The sequence below is a fragment of the Antechinus flavipes genome, chromosome X (genome assembly GCF_016432865.1).
Source record: "Antechinus flavipes isolate AdamAnt ecotype Samford, QLD, Australia chromosome X, AdamAnt_v2, whole genome shotgun sequence".
Taxonomy (NCBI): Eukaryota; Metazoa; Chordata; class Mammalia; order Dasyuromorphia; family Dasyuridae; genus Antechinus; species Antechinus flavipes.
The window spans coordinates 75,584,120-75,599,385 of NC_067404.1; the positions used below are offsets into that span (position 1 = coordinate 75,584,120).

At 58.2% G+C, this 15,266-nt stretch overlaps 1 protein-coding gene across 4 annotated transcripts in view; it reads left to right on the forward strand.

Moving 5' to 3' along the window:
• Positions 1-15,266, forward strand: part of DRP2 (dystrophin related protein 2) — a 39,854-nt gene that overhangs the window by 15,872 nt on the left and 8,716 nt on the right. For all 4 annotated transcript variants that reach the window (XM_051967909.1, XM_051967910.1, XM_051967908.1 and 1 more), the window contains 14 exons: positions 5,041-5,186; positions 6,208-6,364; positions 6,966-7,086; positions 8,663-8,931; positions 9,276-9,422; positions 9,705-9,783; positions 10,454-10,514; positions 10,723-10,784; positions 11,039-11,113; positions 11,652-11,853; positions 12,006-12,091; positions 13,389-13,546; positions 13,786-13,952; positions 14,840-14,951. In XM_051967909.1, coding sequence (XP_051823869.1) covers positions 5,041-5,186; positions 6,208-6,364; positions 6,966-7,086; positions 8,663-8,931; positions 9,276-9,422; positions 9,705-9,783; positions 10,454-10,514; positions 10,723-10,784; positions 11,039-11,113; positions 11,652-11,853; positions 12,006-12,091; positions 13,389-13,546; positions 13,786-13,952; positions 14,840-14,951 — 1,842 coding nt within the window. The remainder of the gene's footprint in view (positions 1-5,040; positions 5,187-6,207; positions 6,365-6,965; positions 7,087-8,662; positions 8,932-9,275; positions 9,423-9,704; positions 9,784-10,453; positions 10,515-10,722; positions 10,785-11,038; positions 11,114-11,651; positions 11,854-12,005; positions 12,092-13,388; positions 13,547-13,785; positions 13,953-14,839; positions 14,952-15,266) is intronic.

The following is a 15,266-nucleotide window of genomic DNA, read 5'->3' on the forward strand; positions in this document are numbered from 1 at the left end:
GAATACTACTAGCCTGGGAAAGGACACTGTTTTGTGGGTGGCAAGGGCCCATCTATGGATACAGCCCCGCTGCCTCCACCCTTGGCCTTTTGGAAGTCCAGGATTGCTTTGGTGCAAAGTCAGGTCGGTTTTTTTCCTTTTCTTGCTGACTTGGGGGAGGAGCTCGGAGGGCTGGGGGAGCAGAGTGACCCACGCTCAGAACTGGGGCCCACTTTATCTGGTAAGGGCAGAGCCTTATGCTTAAGGGCGTGCCCCACACCCTCTGCTGTCCAAGGTAAAGGAGTGACTGCCACTAGCTGAGAGCATGATTTTTAAGCCCTGTTGGCCTTCAGCTATTTCCCACTCCCCCCACCCCTGGCCCTCGAGGCCTCCCTCTTTCCCACCAGCCTACTCCGACTGCTCTTTCATGTCCTTTTTAGCCCTTTGGACCTGGTCTAACTCTGGCCATCGCGCAGGGAGCTTTGTCTGTCTCTGGCGCCAGGCTTGAGCGGGGCAGGCTGTCACCCATCTCCTCCCCGTGGGTCAGGGCCCACGATGCTGGAGAATATCCAGCCCCGGAGCTCCTCCTTTTCGGCCCAGCACAATAGGATACGGGGGCCTGAGAGAATTTTGGTGATTGGTCTCTTCCTAATGGTGGAAGGTGAAATAGTGTCCTGAGGCAGCTTTGGAAAAGTGCCCCCACCTTCCCTGACTCCCCGCCCCTGGCCACAAAGCCGGGAGAGCTCCACGGGAGAGCCGCCAGCCCAAGAAGGAAAGAATCGGTCCAGTCTCTTCAGGCTGATGGGTGGGAGGAAGTGGTTCCCCCATCGAGAAGCCAGAGGCTCACAGCTGGCTCTGCAGAGCTGACTCACCAAGGACGGCCACGCGGGTGGTGGCTAAATATATGGTAGACAGGGAGGATCCTCAGCACATGGGGATCGAGGAGAGAGGACCCCTCAGGAGGGATGCAGAGGCAGGAAGGTGCAGAGGTCAGGAGACTTGTCTCCCAAGGAGCCACAGAGAGGGAGCCCAGAGCCCCTCTGTCTCAGCAGAGATGGGCACCCCCTGGGCAGGAGATGGGGCTGGCCCAAGGCACGGGCATCTGGGAGCACAAGGGTAGGCCCGTTCACTACCTCAGTGGGCCACATGTGAGGCCTTTTCTAGCACACCTGCCTCGATCGACTCAAGGGACATGGGCTTGGGGGGCCTGGCCACTTCCTGGAGGTTCAAAGACCAATCTCGTAAGTGATGGTGACATCACTCAGGTCCGTGCCCTGGCCTGGGCACCTCCTGCTTTGGTGCTTCCTCCCATGGTGCCTCTGGAAGACCTAGCCTGATGGTGGGCCCATGCCAGAGGGGCCCTTGGAAGGAGCGATTGGATCTCCTCCCTAGGCAGGGCATAGTCAAGGTGAGGAGTGGGCACGCCGACCACCTGGCAAGAGCGTGGCAGACACCAGGCTCAGGCCCAGTCCAGGCACATGGCTTTTCCAGATAAGCTCTGGGCTGAGCAGTGAGCCCTGAAGGAAGGGCTGTGGGGGGCAGGCAGCAGGAGACATAAGCCCAGGTCAAGGGTGATGGCAGAAGGGGCAGAAAGAAGGGCAGAAGGTCCCCAGGGCTGGCTAGAGGAGACCAGATCCAGTCTTACAACAGGGCAAAGGAGGGCTGGGAGGGGCGGCCGGGGAGCCTGGTGCCCAGCACAGGAGGGCCGGGCAGCCGGGCCAGCTATTCCCGTAGGTGGGCCAGAGCATGGGAACAATGTGCAGAGGGTTCTGTGGGAGCGGCCGAGGACGGGAATGGAAACCGAGCCTTTTGGCAAAAACAAAGTGTTTTCCATTGGGAGGGGGCGGGGAGGGGGGGGGGCTCTGGGCTTGGAATGTTAACCTTTCCTCAGGCAGGTCCACTGCCGGGAGGAGGGAAGGTGGCCCCCGGGGGGCCGGGCCGGGCCCAGACTCAGCAGAGGCCTCCTCGTCCCCAGATCCCTGGCCGGGGCGACCGAGTCCGGTTTGGCCTCTTGGCCGTTGCCCTGACGCTCACTCTACCCCCCCCCCCAGCTGCCCGGGCCGAGGGCTTCCCCTCCAACCCACACGCCCCCCCCATGCACACACACCTCGTTTTGGAGAGGCAGACTGAGAACCCGGTTAAGCCCATGGTTCCATCCCTGAGGCATCGTGGGAGAGGTCAGGGACGGGCTTATGCCAGTGGCGTCCCCCGTGGTACGGTCCCGGGCTCGCCCCCATTTGGTCCAGCTTGTGCCATCCCCATCCTGCCTTTCCTCTCTGACTTAAGAGCCAAGGAGGGCTCAGTTCACCTTTGATACTGCCTAGGGGACCCTGGGCAAAGGATGCAATCTCTCTGTGCCTCATTTCCCTGTAAAAAGGATACTCTCGTACCCTCCTCGCAGGGCCTCGGGAGACCCCAATGAGAATGTGTGTAAAGCGTTTGCCAACTTGAAAGCATCACTTTAGTGTCAGCTGTTGTTAGGGTGACAACTTTAGGATCGAGGCTTAGAGCTAGTCCACAGTGGATGGAGAGAGAGCCGGCCCTGGAGTTGGGAAGATCTGGCTTCAAATCCAGCCGCAGACACGAGCTGTATAACCCTGGGCAAGTCATTTAATTTCTGTCTCAATTTCCTCAACCATAAAATGGGTTGTGAGGACAAAATGAGATAATATCTGTAAAGCTCTTAGCATAGAACCCGACACACAGCAGGCACTATATAAATGCTTATTCTCTGCCCTTCCTCTTTCCTCTGGGCTATTTCTCCCCATTCAGTGTCAGGGAGCACCTTCTACACTTCGCTCCCAGCTGGTGAAGAGAGAAGGTGCAGCCCTGGGCGGGCAAGTCCCCTCGTTCGGGCAAAGGAAACCTCGGTCACCCCATCCTGCCTCCCCCCATGAGAATGAGCCGACTGGCTGAGGTAGGAGAAAGACAGAGAAACAGAGACAGAGACACACACAGAGAAACAGAGAGTAAGAGAGACAGAGAAATAGAGAGAGAGAGATGATAAAGACAGAGATGCACAGAGAGACAGACAACACAGAGAAACACTTCCTGTCACAGAGACAGGGACACACAGACACAGAGAGATGACAGAGAAACAGTCACAGAGACAGAAATAGATGACAAAGAGAAAGATAGAGAGACATACACAGAGAAACGGATGACAGAGACAGACACACGAGAAATGACAGTCCAAGACACAGGGACACACACAGAGAGAGGGATATACACAGAAACAGAGATGACAGACAGAGAAATAGAGAGACATGACAGAAACAGAAAGACAGAGAGATACACAGAGAAACACAGTCACAGAGACAGGGACACACATGACAGAGAGAGAAATAGATCACGGAAACAGAGAAGTAGAGATAGTGAAGAGACAGAGACATATGCAGAGAGATGACAGAGACAGACAGTCACAGAGATAGGGACACAGAGATGACAAAGAGACAAAGACAGAGACACATACACAGAGAGAAAGTCACAGAGACAGAAAAATAGATGAGAGAGAGACATACACAGAAAGAGAGATGACAGAGAAAGAGTCACAGAGACAGGGACACACACACAGAGATGACAGAGACAGAGAAATAGATGACAGACATACACAGAGAAACAGTCACAGAGATAGGGACACAGAGATGACAGAGAGAAGTAGAAAAATGACAAAGACAGAGACATACACAGAGACAGGAGCACAGAGATGACAGACAGAAATAGATGAGAGACAGATAGATCACAGAGACAGGGATGCAGAGATAAGACAGAGAGAGATGACAGAGAAAGACAGACATACACAGAGAGAAACAGATGACAGACAGAAATAGAGATGACAAAGAGAGAAAGACACAGAGAGATGACAGAGACAGTCACAGAGGTAGAGGGACACAGAGATGACACATACAGACAGAGACACGGAGAAATAGAAATACAGACAAGAGAGACAGAGACAAGCAGAGACAGAGAGAGAGCATGTGCGCAAGAGCAAGCTAGAGCAAGCTCAGAAATTCCACATGGACAAAGCTATGATTCACCGGGAGAGCCCCGCTCTAGCCGCCCCCCTCCGGATTCCTGGGGGGTCAGTAAACAGGGTGACAGCAGCTGTCCGCTCCCGCCTCCCGGCCCACCAGCCCGCCCGCCTGCTGAGAGCGAATCCACCTCCCTTGATTGAGGCCAGTGCTCTGTCGGGTGTCTGCCCGGCAGCACCTAGGCGACAAGCGGGCTGGGGACGTTAGCGCCGGGCCCCATGGAGCCGCTGCTGCCCGAGCCTGCCGAGGAGTCCCTGCCCGGTACAGGTAGGGTCCCTCCTTGGGGGTGAGGAAGATGAAGGTGGGGGGAAGTTTCCCAGGATGCACCCGATTTCTCTCTCCTTCCCTGGTCCTCTCTGAGCAACCCATGAAGTCCTGCTGATGCTGGAGAGGGACATGGAACTCCGGGGCCCTCCCCAATTGGGTCCACACTGACACCTGCTTGGTTGGCACCTGCAAAATGGGGACAGAGATGTTGCCCGGGAGGATCCGAGTCAAGTCCTCACTCATCCCAGGGGCCAGTGGCTGACAGGGATCATGACATCAGGTGTGATGTCTGGACCTCAGTTTCTCCCCCTTCCCCCCCCACCCCCCGGTTCTCGAACTGCTGAAGGGGAGCTGTTCCAGGTTCCCTGGGGTCGCCCAAGCCCGGGCAGCTGTACCACAAGGTTTGGCCACCCAAGCAGGGTGATGTGGATTCGGGTCCTGCTTTCAATATAGACCGGCTGTGTGACCCTGGACTATTTCTTCTGCCAGTGAAATGCCCAGATCAGGTGTCACCCTGTAGGGGCCCCGGCCCAGTCCTGGGCTTTTTCTGTATTCCCCTTTTGGGGGCCTCTGCTGCCCAGCCAGGTCCCGGCAGTGCCGGGAGACCTCTGTTGCCCTCTCTTAATAAAGCGAGAGATTAGATTAGATTAGAGGACGTACTCCAAGTACTGGGACCAGGACTGGGGCCAGGCTCTCCCCTCCTCTGGGCCCGGGGGCGTGTCCTCAGCTGCTCGTGTGGCTTGGTGTCTGTGCCTTTGTCCAGGTTAGAGCCACAGCTGCGGCTTCTCAGGATGGTACGGGGCCGACCTGTGTGAGGCAGCAGGTCCCGAACGGTGCCGTCGGGCCCCTGGATGCTCCAGCCATGAATCTGTGTTGGAATGAAATCAAAAAGAAGTCCCACAACCTCCGGTAAGCCAAGGCCAGCCCACGGCCCCCAGCCTCCCGGCACCCCCACTCGTGCCCGTGGCCTTAGCTCAAGGCCGGCTTTCTCTGCCCCACAATTCCCCTTTCTCCTTCTCTTTGTTTCCTCTGCCATCTTCCCCCCCATCTATGGTTTGGACTGGTTTGGGCCTGGGTTGAGCCCAAAATGTGTGTGACTTCAGGAAATTCACTTCATCTCTTGAAGCTGCTTCGTTTGTTGAAAAATAAAGAAAAATGGAGGCGATTACCGTGCCGCCTCCTCACGGGGCTGCCGGAGCTGAAAGAGTAGGTGAGGGACATCCAGCAGAAATGACTGTCTCACCTTCTCTCTGGCTGACCCAGGCCAATGCCTTGCTTTATTCATCACCTCCCTGTCCTTGGGCTGTTCCTCACTGGCTAGATATCTCTCTCTCAGCCTCTGAGGCCTGAAGGGACTTTGACATGTCTGTGTGCCCTCAACAGCCGGGCTGGCCTCTAGCGGCCTGAGAGGGAGGCCGAGGTCCCTCCTGGCCACTATGGAGAAGCCGGCTGAAGTCTCCCTCCCCACCCGGCACCACCCTCTCCCCGCTGCCCTCTGGCTCGCTCAGCCTGGCCTGCTCGAAGCCCTCTGGTGATAGTTATTGGCGCCCGTTGCCTTTTTTGCTGCCTCTGATCATTAAGAAAGAATAAAGACTAGACTAGTTATAGCATGGGTCTAGGGGAGCCCTCCCCCCACCTTAAGGTACCTGGGGCCCCAAGGGGCCCACGGCCCATATACATGGGAGAAAAGACCGGAACCTCAATTTTCAAGGCCGTCTCTGTGTCCACCCGGCCGTGCTGCTGTCAGAATACTCCCTAGTTGAGGTGGCGCCACTGTAACGTTGACCTAGCTGTAGTCTTACCTCTGTTGCCCTCCTCAGAGGTGGGATGCTCTGTCGGGGCTCAGGTCAAAGTCAGCCAGCTGAATCGCTAGAACTCCCGGGTAAGTGAATTATGGGCCGTTCACAGTCTTCTGGCCTACTGCCTGCAGGGCTCGACTCGAGGCCTTCTCAGATCCCAGTGGGAAGCTGCAGCCCCCTCTTCAAGAGATCATTGATTGGCTCAGCCAGAAGGATGAGGAGCTGTCCGCTCAGCTGCCACTCCAGGGGGCCGTGGCCCTGGTCCAGAAGGAAAAGGAGACTCATTCGGTAGGTCATAGTTCTAGAGCCTTTGAGTGCAAAGAGCCTCGGAGGCCCATGAGGGCGGTCCTCTCCTGCCACGTGATCAAATCTCCTGGAGCACGTCTGGTCTGGGCTCAGAGACCTCCATGGCAGGGGAGGCCCCTTCCCGGAGAGATGAGCCCTTCCGTTTGTGGATGGCTTTGATTGTTTATCCTGTAATGCACAGTCCTCCATTTGGGACCTCTCCCTTGGCCCTCCAAGGCCAAGCAGAACAAGTCCAGTCCCCTGCCCCCAATCCAGCCCTTCAAGTGTTTGGCGATAGTGCTCCGAGAGCTTCTCACATCTGCCCGCCTCCTTCAGCCTTTCCTCACCCACCTTGGATTTGGGTTCTGAAAATTCCCTGGGGGTCCCCACTTGTTCTAGGAGGAAGGTTCTGGAGCCATCTAGGCCATGCTGCCCACTGGCATGCAGCCTGCTGCTGCCGAAGCCTCCCGAGACACGAGCACCGGAGGCTGCTCGGGGTTCCTGGGAAGGAGGATGTCCATCCCTGCTCAGATGTGCTTTGCCAGCCCCGGGGGACCAGGCCGGCTGTGCCAGAGGGCACTCTCACTCTCCTTGTCTTTTTCAGGCTTTTATGGAAGAGGTCAAGTCCCGAGGCCCCTACATCTACTCAGTCCTCGAGTCGGCTCAGGCCTTCCTATCCCAGCACCCGTTTGAGGAACTGGAAGAACCCCACTGTGAGAACAAAGGTGGGTAGCTTTCCTTACTTCCCCTTGTCCTGGCCATTTCTTATTGCTCCCCCCCTCCTTCTTAACCCCGATGTCAATCCCAGCCATCCTGAGGGAAAAGAGGTCACAGGAGGGGAGATTCAGGCCTGGGGAGTGCAAAAACAGGCGGGGAAGACCACTCTGTGGCTACATGTGATAACACTCACCCCCATCATGAAGTGATTGCTCTCTCATTAGATCTCAAAGCGTTCTGGAGCTCTTACATGCTTTTTCCCTCTCTTTGGTCGGGAAGGACTTCCACTGTAGAAATGCCCTCCATCAATACAGATACACAGCCGGGCGCCTTTGCGGCCCTTGTGTCCCGTGTGGGTTTGGGTGACGTTTCTCTGTGGGCGTGTTCTCCCGCCACCGCCAGCCGAGACCCTAAGCCTCAGGAGGCAGAGATTGGGACCTCCTGGTGGCCGTCACCTCCAGGCTTCCGGTGTCAGCTCAGAAGCAGAGGGAGAGGGGCCGGTTCTGTGGTTTGCTTGGCACAGCGGCCTCCGAGTGGCTTGGCACTTTCTCAGCAACAGTCCTCTCCAGCAGTCTGGGAGTCCTGAGAAAGCAAGGGGCTTTGCCCGGGGACCCTCACCAATGTGTGGCCAAAGCAGAACTCAAACCCAGGACTTCTTGATTATGACACTGGTTCTCTGTCTTAGGGCTTCTTGAACTGGAGAAATTTTTATGTGACCCCGGGTATCTAGGCATATAAACTAAGTCTACAAATCCAACATTTATTGAGAAGAAATCAGAGTTCCATGATACCCCTGTTCAGTTCCAGAACCCCGTGTGGGGTCGCAACACACAGTTTAAGAAACCAGGCCCCAGCTCATGCCCCATGGGGCCTTGCTGCTGTGATGATAGGATGGTCTTGGAAAGATCTCTTGTGGCGTTACATGTCAAGGGGCCCTCGAGAGCCTAACAGAAAAAACTCTGCAGAACAGTAGCTCACCTACGACCCTTTGGGATGAGCCAGATGATGGGGGACTTGTCCCCCGCTCAGGCCGCTCCTTCTTGGTTCAGGTCCCCCGACGTCTGCTCTGACCAAGGGAGGGCCCGGGCCTTTGGTCGGCCCTTGGAACCGAGGTGCCCGGGCAGCACCCGGCCCTTAAGAAAGCCCTCAGTGGCCGGTACCTGGCGGTGTCTCTGCTTCTTCCCAGGTTGGGATGAGGGGGCACGCACACACGTGCACAGTAACTTCTCTCAGTGGTTCATAAATGAGGGAGAGGGCCTTCCAGGCAGAGGGAGGCAGGCAGGCAGGCTTTGGCCGGGATAGGCCTCGGCCCAACCCTCTCAGGAGTTGTCTCCGGGGACCGCTCTGCTGGAGGCTTTGTAGAAGATCTCCTGAGCCGGGGAGATCCCTGTTGCTCCATTCTTTCCTTTGAGGGCAGGTATAGTCCCAAGCCTGAAGGCCACCCTTTGCCTCTGGTACCTTTGGGTGCTCTGCACCCACCACTAGTAGAGGCAGTAACCCCCCGGTTCCTTCCTGTTGCCTTGCTGTCTCTGCCTCTCTCTCCCTTTGGCGCCCTGGCCATCAATCCCTGACCTTCCTTGGCAGACGCTTCCCCCAGACAGAAGATCCAGAACCTCAGCCGCTTTGTGTGGAAGCAGGCGACCGTGGCCAGCGAGCTGTGGGAGAAGCTGACCGCCCGCTGTGTGGATCAGCATCGCCACATTGAGCGTACCTTGGAGCAGCTGCTGGAGATCCACGGAGCCATGGGGGAGCTTGGAAATGCCCTGACTCAGGCCGAGGGCATCCGGGCTACCTGGGAGCCCATCGGGGACCTCTTCATCGATTCCTTGCCAGAGCACATTCAGGCCATTAAGGTACAAGGGACCCGAACCCATTGGGTGTTTGCCATGGGGCCCCAGGCCTGATAGTCTCTTCAGACTTCATGGGACCATTGCAGGCCTGGCCTCCTGAGGCGTCAGTGGGCATAGGGTCCTGGCTTTGGGCTCCAAGGGTGTCACTGGGCACAGGGGCCTGGCTTTGGGCTCCTACAGTTTTCAGAAGTGTCAGAGTGGAGAGGTCAGAGCAATGGGTGAGCTCACACTGGCCTCCTGAGGGGAATTGAGGTGGCTCTTAGGCACCGGATGAGGGAGGAGATATATAGGGAAGTGACCGCTGCGTCCCTTGGCCCTGCTGGGCTTGGGGGCTGTTTCCCCCATAGCTGTTCACAGAGGAGCTGGCCCCGGTGAAGGAGGGGGTGAAGTTGGTGAACGAGCTGGCTCACCAGCTGGCCATCTCTGATGTGCACCTCTCCATGGAGAACTCCCGGGCCCTGGAGCAAATCAATACCCGCTGGAAACAGCTGCAGGTAGCAGCACTGCCTGGCACCCAGCTGCAGGGAGGGAGGGGCAGGGGAAGAGATGAAGTCTCACTGGGGCGAATGGGGAAAGGTCTAGAGCCCCAAACCGCCCCAAAGGGTTAAGGTGGCTCCCGAATGGGTGAAAGCGGGCAGGTCGGCGTCAGGGTGCCCCACCTCAGACGGGTGGGGAGTGACTGTGGCCGTCTGGGAAGATGTCAGTAGATGATTCTGGGGATCCAGAAATCTCTCAAACTCTGGAGCCAACGTCATCCTTGCTTACTTTCCCCACAGGCTTCAGTTAATGAACGGCTCAAGCAGCTCCAGGATGCCCACCGTGACTTTGGGCCAGGATCCCAGCACTTCCTGTCCAGTGCGTGACCCAAGATGAGAGTAGCTTAACTGAGTGTCACTAAGCCTTAGTCTTGGGAGCCTTCGTGGAGCCCAGAAACCCAGCAAAAGGATGGGGGAGGCCCCCATCGCTGAGACCCATCTTTGAATTGGCCACTAGAACTTGGGCCGGCCCCAGGCTCTGAGGCCTAATCAGGAGAGAGCTGTGTCCCTTTAACAAGGGCAGTGGGGAGCCTGGTCCCCAAGGCTCCGTGTTCTGATAGCCGAGTGGCTCCTGGCACCGGAGCAGTGAAGAGGACTCAGCTTCTCTGACACAGATGCTCTGCCGTTAACCCTGAGGCTCTGGGATTGTGAGATTGCCAAGGCTGGAGAAGGGGTGGTGCGGGGAAGAGAGGGTGCTCCCCCTCCACCGCCCCAAAATAGTGCCAAGGGGCCTTTCCCGGGGAAGGCTGCTGGCCCACCGGGTACCCCCCCGGGGCTCCCCGACTGGCCGGAGACACCTGGTTGTGCATCGTTTTCCATCTTTGGCACCTCTGTGGCATTTGGGGGCAGAGGCTTTTGACTCCCAGCAGCACTTTCTTGGTTTCTGCCAAGCCCCCCCCCCCACAAGGCTAGCTGCTGGGTCACCATGGGTACTGAGTTGGGGAGCCCACGGAGCCAGTTGCCATTCTCTTTCTCTCTTCTCTTACCAGCCTCCGTGCAGGTCCCCTGGGAAAGAGCAATTTCACCCAATAAAGTGCCCTACTACATCAAGTGAGTGAGTGTGTGTATGTAGGGGAGCACCCTCCCAGCCCCCACCCTCCCACGTGGCCGCCAGTTCCTCGGCTGGCCGCTCTCACCCCCTCGATTTTCCACTCCAGTTCCCTGGGCCTGTTGGAGATGTGGGAGGAGCTCCCCTTGCATGTGTGAGTGTGGGGGCCGGGCCTGGGGTAAGTGACGCTCGGGCCCTTGTGTTTTATAGCCATCAGGCCCAGACCACATGTTGGGACCACCCCAAGATGACTGAGCTATACCAAACACTGGGTAAGAATGTGAAGGTGGCGGGGGGAGGGGGGAGCCTCCCAGGTGCCTCCACCCTGGAGGACACTGGCCTTTGGGGATTCCCCACCCAAACCAAGGGCCATCACTCAGCCCCTTGGGTCGTTTGTGTTCCTGGGCCAGGAGATGCTCAGAATGGGGGATTCAGAGCCACCCTCCTTGCCCCCACCTGAGCTGCGCTGCTTCCCGCTCCCTTTGTCCCGGCCCCGGCACCAGAAGTCTCTTTCCTCTCTCGGCAGCTGACCTGAACAACATCAAGTTCTCAGCTTACCGGACGGCCATGAAACTCCGCCGAGTCCAGAAGGCCCTACGCTGTATGTCTCCAGCCTTCCGGTCCACCCTGATCACAGTTATGGGGGATAGATTGGGGAGGTGGGGTTCAGGAGCCCGGTCCAGAGGCTGGAAGGGTTTGGAATCCAAGTCAAACCCAGACCCAACTTCTTCTTGGCCATCCTGTATGACCCCCAGAAACTCGTGTGCTTCAGAGGAGGGATTTTGTAGCAGGAGAGTGCAGGGAAATGCTGGGGCTCCGTGGCCCTCGGGTAACTAAGCCGACTCCTAAGGCATGGTGGAACAAACCTGTCGTGGCCGGGCATCCGTGGCCGATGCCCGTGCACATCCGAGAAGGCGCTGGGATGAGGAGGATTGAGGAGGAGGGGGCTGCTTTTCCTTGGAGCTCACGAGAGGCAGTCATTTGTGACCCAGAGCACAAGTAGCAGCGCTAGAGTGATACGGGTCCGGATGTGGCATACGGGAAGGAGGCGAGGCTCTCGTCGTCCTGCTACGCTTGTGCTCGGGCGGTTTCTTGATCTCCTTACCTGGTGATCCCACGTTGGCTCCACCTTCCCACAGTGGACCTGGTAACCCTGAACACGGCTCTGGAGATCTTCAATGAACACGATCTGCAGCCCAGTGAGCACGTGATGGATGTGGTCGAGGTCATCCACTGCCTGACAGCCCTGTATGAGCGGCTGGAGGAAGAGAGGGGCATCTTGGTGAATGTGCCACTCTGTGTGGACATGAGCCTCAACTGGCTCCTCAACGTGTTTGATAGGTAGGCCGGGACCACCCCCGCGGACCCAGGGGGAAGAAGTGGGGGCCGGGGAGGCCGCCGGCTCCCACTGAAGTGGAGCCAGACTGGCCCGGGACCTCGTGGGCACCTGCCGCCCACTCCAGCACGCGATCTCTTTCCCTTTCATCTCTTAGTGGGCGCAGTGGAAAGATGCGAGCCCTGTCTTTTAAGACCGGCATTGCCTGCTTGTGTGGAACAGAAGTGAAAGAGAAATTTCAGTGTGAGTTTGGTCCCGAAAGCTGGGAAGGGCTACGGCAGGCTCCAGGCAGCCACAGAGGGTGGGGGAGGTTTGGTAGCTCTCTTGCGAGGCTGCCTGGGCCTACGCAGATTGGCCACTCCAGAAGGGCTATACTTGAAGTGCTTCTGGGGGGTCTGCCCCAGGGGCCTTGCCCCCCAACTCAGCTGGCTTCCCAAGGCCAGGCGGGTTTGAGCTGGATTGAAGCAGATGGGGAGGACGGAGGAGGGAGGATTTTAGGTCTTCCTCTGCCGGCCGCTATGGGGCCGATGATGCGGGAAGCAGCCAGCGAGCCCGTTATCTTGGAATTCAGCAGCAGCCATCTGCCTTTGGTTGAGTGGGATAGCCCGAGAGTCTGACCTGGGGCACCTGCAACAGGAAGGGACAGAAGGAAAGGGCGAGACATTGCCAGGGTTGGACCCGTGGCAATGAACACCTAATGGAAGGGGCAGAGGGAAGAGGCCGGGTTGCCTGAGGTGTCTCACTGGGGGGACTGGGAAGATGGCGCCTTCCAAAGAAATCAGGAAGTTGAGAGGAGGGATGAGAGGGGCTCTGGGAACTCTGCTTGCGAATATGCTCACTAGAAGGCCGAGGCCACACTTGGAGGCCGGGCTTAGACATCGAGGCCCCTCCACAAGGATCGGGGGAGTATCCGGGTTGTCGGGAGACAGCTGGCCAGAGAGAGGGGCCGGACCGCTCGGCCCTCCCTCGAGCTTCCTAGGGCTTTGGTCCAGTTAGCAATGTGTCTGACTGGCTGGCCGCTGGCGCCCCCTCCCCCCGCCCCCAAGTCTCTTGACCTTTCTCTGGCCATCTCTCTTCGGTCTGACTCTGCCCCTCACTCAGGGACAATGTGCTCTCAGTGCTCCCGGTTATAACTAGGCCAAGTTGAACGGGGTTTTGTACCAGGTTGCCAAAATGGAGAGGGTGGCTGTAGCATTTCGACTTCTTCAGCAGGGAGAAACAATCGAGCTTAGTTCCCTGTGAGCCAAGGCCAGCCTTGGCCAGCTCCATTCCCCAGCAGCGGCCCACCAGTAACTCCAGGCTCCCCATTTTTACCTTTGGCCTCGGCCTGCCATCACGTGGGATCCCAGGCTCCGAGGCCTCTTCCTGAAGTGTCTCCTCTCAGCATGCTACCCCTAACTGAATCCATCCATCTTCCAAAGGAGACCTTGGACTCCTTTTGTGCCCCATGAAGTCAGGGCCCAGCTTTCAGGGGGTCTGAGCCCTCCCGGGGTTTCGGGCTAAACGTGTGCCTGTGTCCCCCTCGGCGGCTGTCCTACAGACCTCTTCAGCCAGGTGGCCACCGCGGGCAGTCAGTGTGACCAGCGCCACCTGGGCGTTCTGCTGCACGAGGCCATCCAGGTGCCCCGCCAGCTGGGGGAAGTGGCCGCCTTCGGGGGAAGCAACGTGGAACCCAGTGTCCGCAGCTGCTTCCGCTTTGTGAGTACGGTGCGGGCGGGGGACCTGCTGTGGGTGGGGTGGCGGCGCCCAATGGAGGAGCGTCTACGTGGTTCCTGGGGGTCGCTCTAGTTCTGCCAGGGAGTCGGGGAAAGGGCTCTGCCAGGCCAGAGCCAGGCCGGCAGTCTGGGAGCTTCCGGGGGAAGCCATTTACCGGGAAGGCTCCCCAAGCCCTCCCAGGCCTGCCTCGGGCCTCAGCTCTTCCTGTGGTCTTTACCCAGAGCACTGGGAAGCCGGTCATTGAAGCCGCCCAGTTTCTGGAGTGGGCCAACCTGGAGCCACAGTCCATGGTATGGCTGGCTGTGCTGCACCGCGTGACCATCGCAGAGCAGGTGAAGCACCAGACCAAGTGCTCTGTGTGCAGGCAGTGCCCCATCAAAGGCTTCAGGTAGGGGAACGCCCCCTCCCTTCACAGTAGGGCTGGCAGGGGATGGCTCCCTCACATACACATGAGGAAACCAAGGCACAGAGATTATGATTTGTCCTGAATCAGATAGCCAGTGAGTGTCTGAGGCAGAACTGGAAGCCAGACCTCCTGGGGCCTAGTCCAGAGCCAGACAGAGGTGGCACCTGGGCCCAGGATGTGACGGGTGCCCCGATTGGCACACCGTCTCCCCCACACCAAATGTTGGAGCAGGTGCCGGATGCTCCCAAGGCCGTAAGCCGTGCCAGAGAAGCCCAGCAGGGTACCAGGGGACACAGTGTAACCGTCAGGATTTGCCCTGAGAGTTGTCTGGTTGTCAGGCTAAAATCGGCAAAGGCCCATCAGCCTTAGGAAATAGGGACTCGCTGATTCGCTCCATTCAATTAAAGTGGCGCATACCGAGTGCATGGCATGTGCCAGGCACCGTGCTGAGCCGGCGTGGGGCCAGTCACACAGACAACTCACCTGCTCCCTTGACAAGAGGGAAAAGTCTCACCAGAATGGGTCACTTTGGGCCCCTTTGTCGTAGGGCAGATGGGCCAGAGGCCAAAGGCTCTGTCAAGCCCTCACTCGGCCCGGCACACCTCAAGATGGGGCTCTGTTCTGCGCAGCCTTTGGTTTGGCGAGATGGGCCCCAAACTCCCCAAGAGCAGACACGCACACGTTTATCTGCATCCCCAATACCCAGTGGGGGGCTGGCACAAAGTAGGCGTTCTGCCAGTCCACAGTGAATCGAGTGGAAGCCTTCAGGAAGCGGGCTGGGTGGGTCTCGGTGTACTTCTGCCAGCCCCCCTCCCAACAGGGCAGGCCCGACTGCATCCGACCCTTCTTGTCGCCCTCATTTCCCCAAGGTACCGGAGCCTTAAGCAGTTCAATGTGGACATCTGCCAGACCTGCTTCCTGACGGGCAGGGCCAGCAAAGGGAACAAGCTACACTACCCCATCATGGAGTATTACACGCCGGTAAGGAGGGAGGCCCTGCTGCTGCTGGGGAGCTGACTGCCATCACAAGGACAGAGTGCAGCCCCAAAAGGCACAGCGGGGAGCCCAACTCTTTCCCCCCATCGGCCCGGGTAGGACTGACCACGGGGGTCTGAGGGCATCACTGGGCACGGGGGCCTGGCTTTGGGTTCCTACAGTTCCCAGAGGTGTCCAAGTGGAGAGGGTCAGAGCAATGGGTGAGCTCACACTGGTTGACTTCCTGAGGGGGTCTCAGAGGGTATTTAACTGCAGTTGGAGGAAGGCTTTGGCGCCAACCACATCTAGGTCCACACCGCT